The sequence below is a fragment of the Engraulis encrasicolus genome, unplaced genomic scaffold (assembly GCF_034702125.1).
Source record: "Engraulis encrasicolus isolate BLACKSEA-1 unplaced genomic scaffold, IST_EnEncr_1.0 scaffold_65_np1212, whole genome shotgun sequence".
Lineage (NCBI taxonomy): Eukaryota > Metazoa > Chordata > Actinopteri > Clupeiformes > Engraulidae > Engraulis > Engraulis encrasicolus.
The window spans coordinates 96,918-112,509 of record NW_026945983.1 but is presented as its reverse complement, the minus strand read 5'-3'; the positions used below and the strand labels follow the sequence as shown (position 1 = coordinate 112,509).

Below are 15,592 nucleotides of genomic sequence, written 5' to 3'. Positions count from 1 at the left end.
TTGTGTACAAAAATCATCAATTTAACATAGTCACTTGAAGGTTACTGAACATTCCCTAATCGCTGTATATGTAATATTATTGTTAGGTGGTGTATTTTGAAACTTGATTTACAATTTATTCATTTTCTATTTCTAAAAAACCAATTTGAACATGGCTGATCATAATCTTGCTGAACACCAGAAGCTGGTCGAGGTAGATGAGTTTGAGGAGGAGGAAGTGAATGAGCGTGGCACCAGATCATCTACACCCTCATCAGAGGTGCAGGCCCTGCCAAGCTCACAACACCATGACAATCGCGGAGATGCCTGGGTCACTCGGAGGAACCCGGTAGGGGAAATCACATCGCTACTCAGCACACTTTGGCTCACTGACCCCAATGAGCAGGATCCAGGTGCCGAGTGTGAAGAAGAAGAAAGCACAGCGTATCTCACCCTGCCGGCAGTTACCTCCATCACCTCTGAGCTAAGCACGGTAGTGGAGAGACTGAACTCATTAGAGACTGATTTCCGGGACTCTGTAAGCAGTGCCCTTAATCGGGAAGCAAATTTGAGAAGTTATGTGGACCGGAGCTGTGAGGCCCTAGAGCAGGTTATGGTAAGCACACTCAAACAATTTGAGGAAAAGTTAGTGGAGTGCTTACAAAGAAGAGATGATAAGTGGAAGGTGGAGTTTGAGCGGCTGAAGCGTACCAGCTTCGCTGCAGTCCCCAAGCATCAGCCAAGTGCAGGGATCTCAGCTTTTCATAAACCAAGACACTCTTCACCTGCTCAAAGTTCACAGGGCTTTGCACCGACACACACTGGCAGTATACACCACAGTCCAGCTAGCCTCAATACGTCTCAGCTCCCAACGCTCCTCTCCAGAGCGCCCACCAGCACAGCTAGTGGCGTCCGGACTCCTCTCTCTCAGGCTACAGGAGGCGCCAGTACTGCTTCCCTACACCAGGGGGGTGGCATACTGATCCCTACACCAGTCACGCCATCACCTCCTCAGACCGCTCCACAGCCCAGCACCACCACACCTCAGTCATCCCAGTTCGTCTCGCAGGGTTCTAGCTTTCTCTCCAGTGGGGGGGCAACCGTGAGCACAGCAGCCACCAGGTCACCAGTGGTGTATGCCAAGCCCGCCATTCAAATGGAGTTTCCGAAGTTTAGTGGATCCAGGGAAGTAGCTGATGTCTTAAATTTCCTGGACCGCTGCGAAACTTTCTTTGCGGTGCGGCCCTTGACTGATGCAGAGCTGGTGGGTGCACTCTCCACTGCTCTTAAAGGGCCAGCGCATAGTTGGTGGACAGTGGCCAAAGGCCAGGCCAATAACTGGCTGCAGTTTAAAGAAGCCTTTAAAGCTGCGTTCCTGCCTCCGGATTACCTCACTGAGGTGGAAGAGAAGCTGCGGGACATGGTACAGCTGCCAGACCAATGGCTGCGGGACTTTGCCTATGACTACCGCGCTCTTTGCCTCAGGTGGAAACCTGACATCACCGAAGCTGAACTGGTGCGCAAGATTCTCAATAACTGCAACCCACGGATAGCCGGCTGTCTCAGGGGCACAGTCACGAATGTGGAGCAACTTGTCCAGATCGGCACCCTGGTGGAGAAGGACTGTACATCATCAAAGGAATACTGGGGAAAGGTGGACCAACAAAAAGCCAAGGAAAAAAGTGGAAGGAGGGCTCAAGATAAGGGGGCAGATCCCAAGAAGCCGGCAGATCTAGCGGCGGTGGTGCAACAGGGACCGAAGACTCCGGTGGTGCTCCTCCAGGCCCCCATAGAGGTCAGAGGAAAGCTGTGCCATGCGGTGTTCGACACTGGAAGCACCTTCTCTCTAATGCGTCAGAGCCTCTGGCTGGAGCTTGCCCATGAAGGCGAGGGCTTGATGATTCGGAGGTACAAGACATGGCAATGAGGATGGGGACAGAAGATTGGACGGACCCGGTTCGCTTCGTCATGGTGCAGGGTCTCCTGTGTCGATGGACAGATGACGGACTCAGGTACCAGCTGGTCGTACCCTCCTGTTTGCGGCCAGTCTTTCTCAAGAGTTTCCATGTTCATCCAGAACGGGGACACCTGGGCCGGTTAAAGACTCTCCTCAAGACCATCGAGGTGGCCTGGTGGCCATCGGTCCGTAAGGATGTGAAGCAGTTCGTGGAGGCCTGTAGTACGGGCACCTGCGACGAACACCAAGCGGGGAACGAGCGACCAGGGCATGTCACCGAGCCAGGTTCACCCAAGGATCTGGACAAGGGCCCAAGGAGACTCCACAAGAAAGGCCGGGGCGTCAGCCGGTCTGGGCCACCTGAGGCTAATGACTTTGGAAAACATCAGCACCAGTCATGTTCATCATAAAAAATCTTCAACTCTACTACTGCAATAATCACCCTGGTACTTCATACAAGAGGAGAGCTGAGATGCGGACATCCAGACGAGCCAGGTCACGGCATACCCCAGGAAGAATGCGCAACTCCCAGTGGGAGACCTGGTCTGTGTTGCCGCGCTCATTCACTCTCCAAATCCATACATGTTTATTCTCATCTGCTTGTGCCTAGTGGTCGGGACCAGCAATAATGATGAGAATTTTAGACCCGATCAACTACCTCGTACAGTGTGATGGCCATGACAAAAAGATAGACATAATGCGGTTAATTTGAAGCCCCATTGGGGGTTCAGCCTCCACACCTCCGGCTGGGGGGGGGGGATCTGTGACATTGTCACATTAATTGCCGGTGTCACTTAAATTTGTCTGTTAATGTTACTTAACTATTGCAAGCCCATGTAAGGTTCATGAGGTATAGGGTGTAATGTTCATCCCTTTGCAATAGGTTTGTGTATCATGCTCTGTACGTTTGGGGGTAGGATATGGGTATGTCTGAAAAGGACTCGATTTCCCACGCTGCCTTGCACTGCACATCTATTTAGATGGGTAAGCTTGGTTGGCTCAGGGGGAATCAGCTGAGAGCTAGTCGGAGCGGTGTGCTGGGCGAGCGAGGCGCGCCAGAGTTTGAACTTGCAGCCTCCTTCATGGGAAAGTCGTGGCGGAATGTGTAATGTTCTAAACGCTGGATTCGCTGGGGGAATTATGCGCCAGAGAAATCGCCAGCCGCCACACTGCTTCGAGCTTCCTTTCCAGCATCGCAAACACCTGGATGCGTGAGGAGGAAGCATTGGACTACTGTCTCAGGGCCCTGACTACAGACACCGGTGAGCTCGAGTTCATTTTTCCTTTTTTGTCGCGACTGCTTCTTTTTTCTCTTTTTCATGTGGATTACTTTTTTCTGACTTCACCGACCTGTGGATTACTTCGTGCAGCCTACTTCGGGAACGAACTGTAGGAAGCCAAATGGGTCTGTGAAACTTGCGTTGGCACGGGGGTAATCGGCGCCGTCCGATATTTATTTAATGGGGGACTTTCTGTGGACATTTGTCTTGTGGTTTGTGGACTAGGGGATTGGGGAAACCAGTAACATACTGAATGTAAATAATATAGCGCGCTGCGCAACTAAAGTGAGCTTTGGTGTGTGACTCCTTGGTTTTAAACTTAACCTACTTGCAGCAGGTGTGCAATCTGCGGTTGTCCTTTCATCTTAGAACCCCGGTGTAATTAATTTATTTTGTGGTAATACAGATACTTAATTTAACATTTTAAAGTCTGGTTGTTACAATAGTACGGCCCTCTGAGGACTTTTATGGCCATTGGAGGAATTTGAAATGGCCCCTCGAATGAAAAAGTTTCCCCACCCCTGCCATACGGAGAATACGTCTCCAACAAGTATGATGTGCCTTTTGGAGTTGCTCAGGGTAGTTGCTTGGGCCCTCTCCTCTTCTCTCTCTATATGTTGCCCCTGGGCTCCATCATCAGAGAGCACAATGTTGATTTTCATAGCTATGCCGATGACACTCAACTATATATCTCTGTCGAGCCTAGCCAAACCACTGCCATTCATGCCTTGACTAAATGCATGTCTGCCATCACAGATTGGATGAACAGTAACTTCCTAAAATTAAATGAGGATAAAACTGAAGTGTTGCTCATTGGGCATAAGAAAAAACGTGCAAAACTCCACTCAAGCCTAGGTGACCTAAGCATGCACATTAAAGATAAGGTTACTAGCCTAGGTGTGGTCATAGACTCGGATTTGAGCTTTGAGCCTCACATCAACAAGATAACAAAATCAGCTTTTTTCCATCTTAGAAATGTCAACAAAGTGTGCGGCTTGGCCCCCCGACAAGACGCTGAGAAACTTGTTCATGCCTTTGTCACCAGTAGGCTAGACTACTGTAATGCTCTCTTCTCTGGCCTGCCTAAAACGTTAGTTGACAAATTGCAACTCATTCAAAATTCTGCGGCAAGAATCCTAACAAGAACCAGAATGAGAGAGCACATCTCTCCTGTCTTGGCAGACCTGCACTGGTTACCTGTCTCATACAGAATCGACTTTAAGATTCTGCTCACAGTATTTAAAGCATTAAATGGACTTGCCCCTAGTTATATCTCTGACATGCTCTCTTTTTATGCCCCTGCTCGAGCTCTCAGGTCCACTGATGCCAAGCTGCTAAGGACCCCCACCCCCCCCGCAAAAGAAGATCGGCGACGCCGCGTTTGCCTGCTATGCGCCCAAGAGGTGGAACGCCCTCCCCATCGAGATCCGATCAGCCAGCTCCGTCGACTCCTTCAAGAAGCAGCTGAAGACCCACCTCTTCATCCTTGCCAACTCCTAGCTGCCAAGGCGTCATAGTGTCCCAGCTGCCACAGCGCCCTTACTACTCGCAACCAGCCCTGGCAGGGGGCTCCCCTAGGTGGCCGCTGGTCTCTGCCTGAGGTTTCTTCCTGACTATAGGGGTTTTTTTCTCAGACCTCACTGAGCTTTTTTCCCCCCTACAAACTATGATTCAAGCGAAAGGAGTTTTTCTTCACCCCTGATGCCACCACGGGTCGCATCTGAGCGCCCAATCTCTGTGTGACTATCTATGACTTCCGATAGGCCCAGCCACTATGCAGTCCCTCCAGTTTTTCGCGATTCAGCGATCGCGTGGATTCATGCAAATTCAATGATATTCTGCATAATTTCACGATGCCACGTAATTCCTGTAAAGCCGCATTTTTCCCGCAAAATTTCAACATTCTGTGGAGTTTATTGATTTATATTTTCGTCAAAAAAATAAAAATGTGACTACAATACCACCGGAGACGAAAACCAATAGGAAGCATTTTTGTTAATATGTCACTGAAACATTGAAAAAGAATTGCCTGCTATTTCGGAAGTCGCGACCCTCATCTCAGCTGCTCCGCGTCTCTCCCCTCCCCTGCCTCACACATACACGCAGGCGTCGGTGCTGCGCACCCGTGACCTTTTTTTTTTAACAGCAGTAGCCTACTTTTCAGTGCAATCCTGGCTGGAAAAAGTATTGTTGCCCATTTATCCATGACGAAGAAGTGTATGCAGTCATGAAATAGTGGCGGTGCTGTCGCACAGTAGCAAACATCTTACGTTACATTTTTGCACAACTTCTCCACTCTCCCCTGTCGTTTTCATGAGCATGCTACCCGACGGTCGTTGTCTGATCTTTTTTCAATGTTCGCTAATGTTTGTAATTTAAGGGTCTATGTCTATGCGTAGGCACAAGCCTTCTGATAACAATCACTGTAGTGCCGATCGCAAAGGATTCGGAAGTGTGTTTTGCAACTTGTTTCAGTCAAGGACACCGAGATAGGAAGTGAACGGCCCTTCCACGCTTTCACTGTGTTATTGCAATAAAGTCTTGCGAATCCATGCAACCATGCACACAACCATGTCAACGAGAGCGTGTATGCCATCACAACTTTGCATCAAGCAAATAATATGCAACAGCTTGCAATACGAGCGAGAGAGAGAGAGAGAGAGAGAGAGAGAGAGAGAGAGAGAGAGAGAGAGAGAGACGCGTCTTCCAACAGGTGACATTGTAACGCTTGCATACAGCCTGGCTACTGTACCCCGCGACGCTCTTCATTAGCCTACTGGTAGGCTATACCCACAAGTATTTTTTCATAACGCGCAGTCCCGTTTCCCCCCGAAGTCGTTCTAAAATATCGACAGAGATTTATGAGTGTCGCGGCCATGATTTTTTTTTTACACATTGGACGCACTGGCTTATAAGACGCTCTGGCAGTTTTTGACAATATTTTATTATTCTATTATATAGGAAGTGTGTTTCTGAATCTCTCTCTCTTTTGTCTTAAGCCTGCTTAGACTGATTGTGGTTTTCAGTTACCAAAAAACCCAGAAAGGGGTGCAAAATCTTTGCAAAAAATGAGAAAATGCCGCAAAATCTTTGCAAAAAATGAGAAAATGCCACCACAAAATCAGACATTTTGACCGCAAAAATCACAAAATCCCAGTGCAAAATCCTGGAGGGACTGACTATGGACCTTACGCATCTAAGAATCCTGGTCCTAACCTACGTTGACCCTATGACTCTACAATCTCTGTCTATCTCTTCTTCCTCTGCATTCCTGCTATTTCTGCCTCTCCTCTATACCTATCCTTTTAAATCCATCTCTAACAATGTTTTTTTCCCATTTGTTAAGCACTTTGAGTTACATGCCTTGTATGACACAGTGCTATACAAATACAATTATTATTATTATTATTATACAGGAGCCATACATGCACACACACACACACACACACACACACACACACACACATGCACACACACACACACAGGGGCGCCGCTAGGGGGGGAAAGGTGATACACTTTCTAAGGGCCCAACCACTGACAGTAGGCCCAGAGAGGTTGCTGATGACATAATTTTAATAATATTGCTATTTTTAGACCTTTCTGATCATATTCAAAATTGAATCCTGTATAATGACCCAATTACATTAGGTTTATAGAGTTCCATAACTTTTTTTTCTCGAGTTCTTCATCATATCGTTATATTGTCCTCCCCCCGCTTGTGAAATGGAGCAGTCCAGTTCTGTCAAACGCGCGATGCCTTGAACCTGCTGCTACATGACTGACTGACCGGCCGGTGATAGCCTACGCAATCAGCTGCTGAGCTGATGCACTGATGTGATTGATTTACGCTGGTGATGGAATAGATAGCCTACCCTACAAGTTGTAGCCTAATAAATGAAGCAGACACTATAAAATGTAGAGAAACAGAAGAAAACAACAGGTCGCTCAGTTTTTTTCCTCAAAGAAAGGAATCACTCACTGACCCTGATCAAATGTGATCAAGATCAAAATGATAGGCCTACTGAACAAACAAAATTTGCATGAACGCAGTTGGATTATCTAAACAAGAGACCGATTTTACAGTCAGTCTGCAGTGCAAATTTTCGTTTAAGATCTCTACTTTTATTATCTCATCATAGACGTCTGAGATTTACGCATAGCCGTGTAGTCTCATGCCCATGTCCAACTCTACCACGACCTGCTTAACCACTACGTCCTCGGTAGGCTATTTTCCTTAATGTCAAAAATCTATGATATAAGTCGATCTGATCAATGGCAAAGAAGTTCCCTAAAATGCACGCGCTTTTCTTGTATTTTGTTGATGACAACACAATTGGCGACAAGTCTCTAACCTAACGTGGAGTGGATAGTGACATTTTGTCTCCTTTCAACTTTCCACGGTTGTTTTGCCTACCTCCAAGGGATGGAAGCGAGGAAAAAGTGTCAAGTTCGTGAGGAAGGGAGGAGGAAAACAAGGGATCCGTGAGTAAACTGAAGAAAAACGAAAGTAATCCTAGGCCTTCTCCTAACTGTGCAAATAAAAGTCGGACTGTGTTAACTGAAACCATCAGCTTTGGCTGGATTCGTGGGACAAATTGGTACGTTTAGAAGCCTACATAATTTAAGACTGGGCCACGTAGTCTACATTGAAAGCGTTAAACATAGGCTATATTGTGGCAGATTGCATGCCACCTCCTTTTCCAATTATTGCCTCAAATCCAGTCAACAATTTTCAAATCACGAGTTGAAATATCCGACTAAAACTTTTTAAAACGTCAGACGTCTTTGATGATCTAATGATGTAGGCCTAATAGACTTCGACTGGAAAGTTTGAAGCGTTTTAAACGTAGGCTACCCATTGGCATTTGGAAACCAAGCAAAAGAGCAGGGTGAACGGAGGGAGAACACCTTGAGTGCAACATGCGAGTGCCAGATGTGACAGTTGTGATATAGCCTATTGCAATACGGGCTCTAGAATTGCTTCTGAAGCTGAAAATGCGTACACATGGCTTTATACCAAACAAAATCAATATTATTTCCATAGGTATTTGTGTGTTTTAAACCACTTTTGAAAAACCTGTGAATGACTGTTAGAAAGCATACATCCTCAGTGGATGTCTTGCTATTTTGTGGCATTAAATTCCGTTCATTATAAAAGGGGGGGAGGGGGTAGGCCCAAATTGGGAATCCTTCATAGGGCCCAACATTTCTGGCGGTGCCCCTGCACACACACACACACACACACACACACACACACACACACACACACACACACACACACACACACACACACACACACACACACACACACACACACACACACATACATTATATAATTTTCAGTCACTGTACACACTCACCCCAGCTCCTGACATTTGCTCAATGCAGGCTGCAGCATTCTCATTTTATCTGCTGTGATATTGCACTCTGAGAGCTTCAGAGTTGGGATGGTGGGGCAGCACTGCAGGCAGTACAGCAGCACCCAGCAGTCTGCCCTCGTCAGGGGTATGACAAACCAAATCTTATCCCACACTGCCATGGCTATCATCACAAACTCATCATCATGGAGCTCATATAGGCAGTGGAGAGTGAAGAGCATCATGTCATCTTTCTCACAATCTTTATTTTCAATGCGCTTAACCACCCACTCTTTCAGACATGCTTCCCAACAGAGGTTTTGGGTTAACCCAAGGTTCTTTAGATCTTGCACTACCTTCACATTTAAAAGACCAAAGAGGAACTGAATGACAGGTAGGAGATGGGTTTTGTCTTCCTGTTGCTCAACTAATTCAAGCATCTTCTTGACATTCTCTTGATCCTGGTCTGATGTGTAGTGGAGTGCAGCGAAGAACTCCTGAAAGCTCAGATGCATGAAACTGAACATTTCCTTCTTTTCCACGGTCTCCTTCAGCAGGAATTTACACAAGAAGGGAACACTAGTGAGATCTGAGACTGTGCCTTCCACACTCTCCTTGTCGAACAGAACCTGCTGCTTCTGTAAGCCACTCTCTGCCAGCTGTCCAAGGCTCCTCAGTAGATCTGGCACGGGATGATTCAAACCCTGGCAGTGGTGCTCAAGCTGATTTTTCACAAAGTGGACAAATATGGAGGTGGTTGTTTCCAAAGCATTAGTTACTTCTATGTGCTTTTCCATGTGCTCCCTAAATACAGTGCAGACAATCCAGCAGATGACAGGAATGAAGCAGGAGGTGTAGAGAGTTTCGTTTTCCTTCACACTGCCAAGTGCCTTCTCCCAGAGCTCCTCATCTTTACAGAACCTCTTGAAGTAGTCATGTACGCCCTCCTCAGAGAAGCCCAGAATCTCAGTGCAGCGCACAGGACGTTTGAGGAGCTTATTCAGTTTGTCTGAGGCAGTAGGCCTGGTGGTGACCAGCCGGTGGCACGCAGATAGGATGTTCCCCTTCAGCAGAGCGCCCACAATGGCATCAACAGGAGCTGGTGTGGAAAGGTCTTTCACAGGAGACTTGCGGAGTTCACTCACTGGGAACTGAAGTTCATCAAATCCATCAATAAGGAGAAGCACCTTTTGTGGTGATTCCTTCAGTTTCTTCTGAACCAGTGGGATAAATTCCTCCTCAACATTTACAAGATCTAAAACACTACTCTGATCTCCGTCTTCGCATAGATGGTTGAGTTCCTTGCAGCTGAGGTGTAAAACGAGCTCAAAGCGATCCTGGTAGAGACTTCCTGAGGCCCAGTCCAACATGATCTTCTGAGCGGTAAAGGACTTGCCATGTCCAGAGTTGCCCTGGAGTATTACTGCTTTGGGAACATCTCCGCGATCATCGGGCTTAAAGAGCTGGTCCACAGTAATACTTTTATATTCCTTCTGTCTGGCACCAAAGAACCCTGCTCCACTAATGCGCATCTCCTTCTCTCTTTCCTCCTGTTTTCTGTGTTTCTCAATGATCAACAGCTGAGTGTAGCGATCAGTCAGCAAGACATCCTGTCCTGGTAGGTCATTATATTCTTGCACTGTCTTATATTGTGAGACAATACATTCTTTCAGTTTCAATAACACTGGCTGTTGGTCTGTAAGAAAGTCAGTGAAATATTTGTTGTAAATGTACAGTAAGTAAACACATGTATGAAGGCACATTATACAATATGTAACAGGGCGCACTGTCTGTTCAGTAAGGTGTGTCCCTCAGCAGTTCCCATACCCCAATGACGTCACGGGACTCAGGTAGCCGCTCAGTGGCTAATCCGTAATTGGTGGCTATGCCATTGTTTTTATAAAATCAGATGAATTAGACCGGCTCATTGGAGCCTTCCCGGTGTGCCGGTATTCGCTGATGATGCCCGGTGCCTTTGCTACTGGTGCAGCAAGGTATGTGTGATCACAGTTTTGTCTAGATGACTGCAACCATCTAGAGATGTGTATTTAAACATATATTGTTCATTCTCAGGAGCCAGAGTTCCCGTGGCGTCTAACTCCAGTCTTGTGGCTTTTCCCCCCTCGCAGTGTTGTGGAGGTGAGCTTGTAAATACCCTTTGTCCTATGCATAGCTCATGTTAAACATTTGTCAACTATTTGTATGTAACATGTACTGATCTCTGTGTGTATGTAGCATAGTCATAGGGCAGTCATGTGTAAGCGGTTAGGGCGTCAGACTTGTATCCCAAAGGTTGCCTGTTTGACTTCCGACCCCCCAGTTTGGTGGGGGTGAGTAATTAACCAGTGCTCTTCCCCACCCTTCTCCATGACTGAGGTACCTTGAGCATGGTACCGTCCTGCTCCCTTGGGGCGCCATTGCACGGGTGAGGCATGAATGTAATTTCGTTGTGTGCAGTGAACACTTGTGTGCTGTGGAGTGCTGCGTCACAATGACAATGGGAATTGGAGTTGGGAGTTGCAGTTGGGTAGCATACACACTGATCCATATCCTAAATGGCTTTCCCATTTACAAGCATGTGGAGAGGCGTGCATAGCACAAGGCAGAAAAATGCTGAGCACTTAACACTGAAAGTCCCCTTGGAGCCCTTTGATTGCAACCTTCTTTGTTGTATATTCATATGCTGGCGGTTGTATCTGCTTGCATTTTCTCTTTTGTTTTTATAAATGGTGTTGATTACAGAAACCATGGAAACAGCAAAGCAGGCTAACCTCATCATTAGCTTTGCTTTTCGTCTACAACCTCCAAATCAATATTACAGTGGTTTACGATCGATAGGGATGTCACATCAGAAGAGCAATAATCTGGGAGTTAAGTTCTTTAGTTTTCTTACAGTTTTGGCAGCTGTGAGCCAGTTTCTGATAACATCTAGGTAACGTGTGACGTCATCCGACTACAAAAGCTGTATTTTATAATGATCAAGTTTACAAATACTGACTATATGCTGTTTAAACAGATTAACCATTCTGCTTCATCAAGTTATTTATTTTACAAAACAAAATATGCAAAGCAACTTCAGAATCTATGGGTGTAGCTCCATAGGACCCCATGCATTCTGCACCCGCTCACAAGTGCCCCTAGTCTTGCAGTAGTACTGTATGTGAACATTCTCGTCCTCCATTAAAAGTTCTAAAAGTCTAATGCCACTCACCTGCTTCCTGTTTGGCTGTTGTTGCAGCTGAATTCACAGGGCCTGCAGAGTGACAGGAGAAACATAAAATCTGTTGTAATGTGCTTTAAGGTCACTTAAGGTCACCATCAATGTGTGAATGGGCATTCTCGAGTTAATTTTAAATCCCTAAAAAACAGGGGAAATCTCCACCATCAGTCTGATATAGCCAACATATGGACTGGCCACTCACCAAAGAGGTCTTCACAGAGGGCAGGATCCACTTCTCCGAGGAGAGAGAGAAATCTCTGACAGGCTGATTCACCCTTGTTCCACAACATGTCAACGAGGCACCTCACTTGGTCCTGAGTCACACGGTGCTCTTGCAGAACCTCATTTTTCTCCTCCATCCCAATCACAGCAGGCCTGCCAGAGATGCCCTGCTGAAGGCCATCCAGTACAGCTTTCAGAGAGGCTTCACCAAGCCTGTTGATGAGTTCCCTGCGAGCCTCAGAGACTCGTTCTGTGAGGAAACCATTTTCATAGACTCAGGAATCATATAGAGGTAATCTAGAAGTGTTATGACACTTTTGTTGATCTTTTTGTATTTAGAATGATAATTTCTCAAGTAATTTCAGAAGACTATTTCCAGTACCTCTGGCTTTAGATGGTGATCCAGAACATGTTGGTTCTTCAGCAGCTATGTAGAGACATTTTTTGTTTAACGTTTCAGTACAACAACTCACTCTTGGAATATGCATTTTCACCAACCATTGACCTTAATCTTACCTGCTGCCCCGGGACTGTCCTTGGTTTCCTCCATGTCTCTTTGGGTGTCCATGAGGTCTTGAGAGACGCTCTCCTTTCTGCCAATTAGAGATGGGATTTTAATTTGTTTTCGAATGCGGAATGCTATTTTGTCCTACAAGCGGATAGATCACAGAATGTAGACTCTAGCCTAGCCCGCCTGTATGCATTCTAAGGTTTAAAGCCCGATTCGGACGGGATTTTTATTACCTTTGGACCCCGGTAATTCTGAATAATTAGGGAGAATGTCTGTGTTCTTAGTCCTGTACAAATGTGCCATGGCCGCGATTTGTGAGGTAATACTTCTGCCGCGAATTACCTACTCTATTTCGTCGAAACAGACGTCCTGGGGGAATTTCACATAGTAGAACACAGCAAAAGCAGTCAGATAGTTATCAGGGGAATTAAGATGCAACACCTGACTGTGGATTACATCATATGTAGCATAGTTGTACATAGGGGTGCGCGGTATGGACGGTATACTATCGTGCGTGGTATTTTTCCCCCAAGGTATGGATTTTGTCCATACCGCTCTACCGCCATAGCGCATTGCGTCCTGCAGATGGCAGTAATAGACAACGTTTTGAACATCCACCGACTGTCTCTCGTAGAAAAACAGCAGCACAATTTCATTTAAGCTTTAAGTGTAAAATGTATAGTTAGTGTAGTGAACTATTGTTTTAAACTGTATGTGATTTCGAATCTGGTCTCCACAATTTAATGTACTGTGGTGTGTGAATAGCAAGTTAGCAAGCTAACAGCCCAAGTCATTCATGTCAATGCTGGTGTCTGACAACAGAAATGTGCTAAATCTATGTGTTACTGTGGTTGCTTTACATTTGCGCCAGCCTTACTGTATGTTACTGTGTCCAGATGAGATAATATCATTCACAATATCTGGCTGGGTGTTAGTAACTTAGATGACTGTTCACTGGACGTATTCCATTCTCCACACTCTGCACTGTGTACTGTGATACAGTGCACTTTCCACCCTCAACTTAACGGCTAAATTTGAGGGTGAAGTGCAGGTCCAATTCACGTTCTGTCTGATACACTTCACGGAAATGACGGTTGTCGCGTGTCATCAGAGTTTACCAACCGCCAATATACAATTCATCACGGAAGACACTGTTCCTTATGTTGACAATTTTTAAAAGTTACCCCTTTCTCTTATACACATGGCTATTGTCTTTGGAATCAAAGCTATGCTGTCATCACAGAGATTCGGCAGTTTGACCAATCTGACACTCAACCAGAGAGGAAACTACGTAACAAACATGGCGGCCGTTGAGTGCGAAAAGTGTACATAACTCCACACTTCAAAAAATGGCCGGTTTGAGGGCGTTATCCGGGTAGTTTACAGTACACTTCACCGCCGCGATTAGAAATGGAACTGCCCTGCGTACCCAAACACAGTGCGGGAAGGGCGGAAAGTACGAAGATTGGAACAGCCTCACTGTTTAAAATGTGATTTAGCGATTTCGCTAACGTTAGCACGCTAACTGCTGCTGCAGTGATAGCTGCCATTTAAATGCATTAGTTCTACAATGCATTGCTAACTGCCTCATGTGAAAGTTTGTTTTTTATAAACTTTAACAATAACAGCTGAACCATTAGGCTTGGCATAATCACAGATGCAAGCACACATTTCCAAATTACCCCCAGCAACTCCAAAAATAGGAAAAAGGAACGATTTATTGGATAAAATCCATGTTCAGTTTGACACCCCTCCCTTCCCTAGTTTAACCCCTTCTAGACTTGGTGAAATTGACAGTGTTGTAGCCTATTGCATTGCATTGCATTGCAAAATGCATTTTACATAGTTTTTGTTTGTTTTCAAAAGATTTGAATAGCAAGAATTCACACACATTCCAAAAATGCAAATGTTTACAAAATGCAAATGCAAAAGTAAAAAAAAAAAAAGGTGTTTTCTACATTTCGCGATGGAATGCTTCAATTTTAGCCTACACAAATGTAAAATACCGTGATATATACCGTGATATATACCGTGGCTAAAATTATACCGAGGTATACATTTTTGGCCATACCGCCCACCCCTAGTTGTACATCATTACATTACAATCAATAACAAAAATATGACATGATATTAAATTCATTCATTGGAATGACAAGGTTTTTTCGGCCCTCATTACAATGAAACTTATTGCATGACAAGTCTAGGAGTTATGAATTACTTTTCAGATGTACCGTTCCTGCATACAGTCACCAAACATTTAACAACTACTTAATGTTCCCCAATGCTGTTCTTAATGTTCCCCAACGTGGATACACATATCCACGATTGCACTATTCAGCTCGCGCTCCCCCTTGTAGCAGGCCGCGCACCCCCAGGGGTGCACGCACCACAGTTTGGGAAACCCTGATGTAGACCATAGCTCCCTTTGTATTGGTATAAACATGTATTATAAACACACAACTGTTCCAGTGTGCACTCACCCCTCTCCCCGTGCCATGTTGCATAACCTTCCCACCTTAGCCTCACATTACAACACCAGAATTACTAGGAAAGCCAAAAACATCACCTTTGACCCTACATATCCAGCACACCATCTATCCACTCCTACCATCAGGGAGAAGTTACCGCAGCATCCCATGCAATACCACACGCTTTAGGGACAATACCACAAGCTATCCGCCCTTTGAATATGCATGTCATTGCAGTTATTCATTTAATCATTGCAATTATTGTAATCTTTAAGCAAGCTTTTAAAAAATATATACAGGAGTTGGACAAAATAACTGAGACACTATCATTTTAGTGTGGGAAGTTACATGGCTCAAGTGGATCAGCCTGTTGGCCAATCTTCATTAGTTGCACATTGCACCAGTAAAGTGAAGTGTGAAGGTTCAATTAGCAGGGTAAGAGCTCAGTTTTTTTCTCAAAATGTTGCAATGCAAACAGCATTATGGGTGAGGTAGCCTATCAGAGTTCAAAAAGTAGACATTCTTGGTGCAAGTGTAACTGTTGCATCTTTGACCCAGACAGCCAGTCTTTGTGATGTATCAAGAGCCACGGTATCCA

At 45.5% G+C, this 15,592-nt stretch overlaps 1 protein-coding gene across 1 annotated transcript in view; it reads right to left on the bottom strand.

Annotated features, from left to right (window-relative positions):
• Window positions 1-12,633, bottom strand: part of LOC134444676 (NACHT, LRR and PYD domains-containing protein 1 homolog) — a 43,929-nt gene extending 31,296 nt beyond the window's left edge. The window contains exons 1-5 of the mRNA XM_063193907.1: window positions 12,532-12,633; window positions 12,398-12,442; window positions 11,996-12,265; window positions 11,785-11,826; window positions 8,577-10,269 (exon numbers count right to left, since the gene is read on the bottom strand). Coding sequence (XP_063049977.1) covers window positions 8,577-10,269; window positions 11,785-11,826; window positions 11,996-12,265; window positions 12,398-12,442; window positions 12,532-12,583 — 2,102 coding nt within the window. The 5' untranslated portion in view covers window positions 12,584-12,633. The remainder of the gene's footprint in view (window positions 1-8,576; window positions 10,270-11,784; window positions 11,827-11,995; window positions 12,266-12,397; window positions 12,443-12,531) is intronic.
• Between the last annotated feature and the right edge of the window lie 2,959 nt (window positions 12,634-15,592).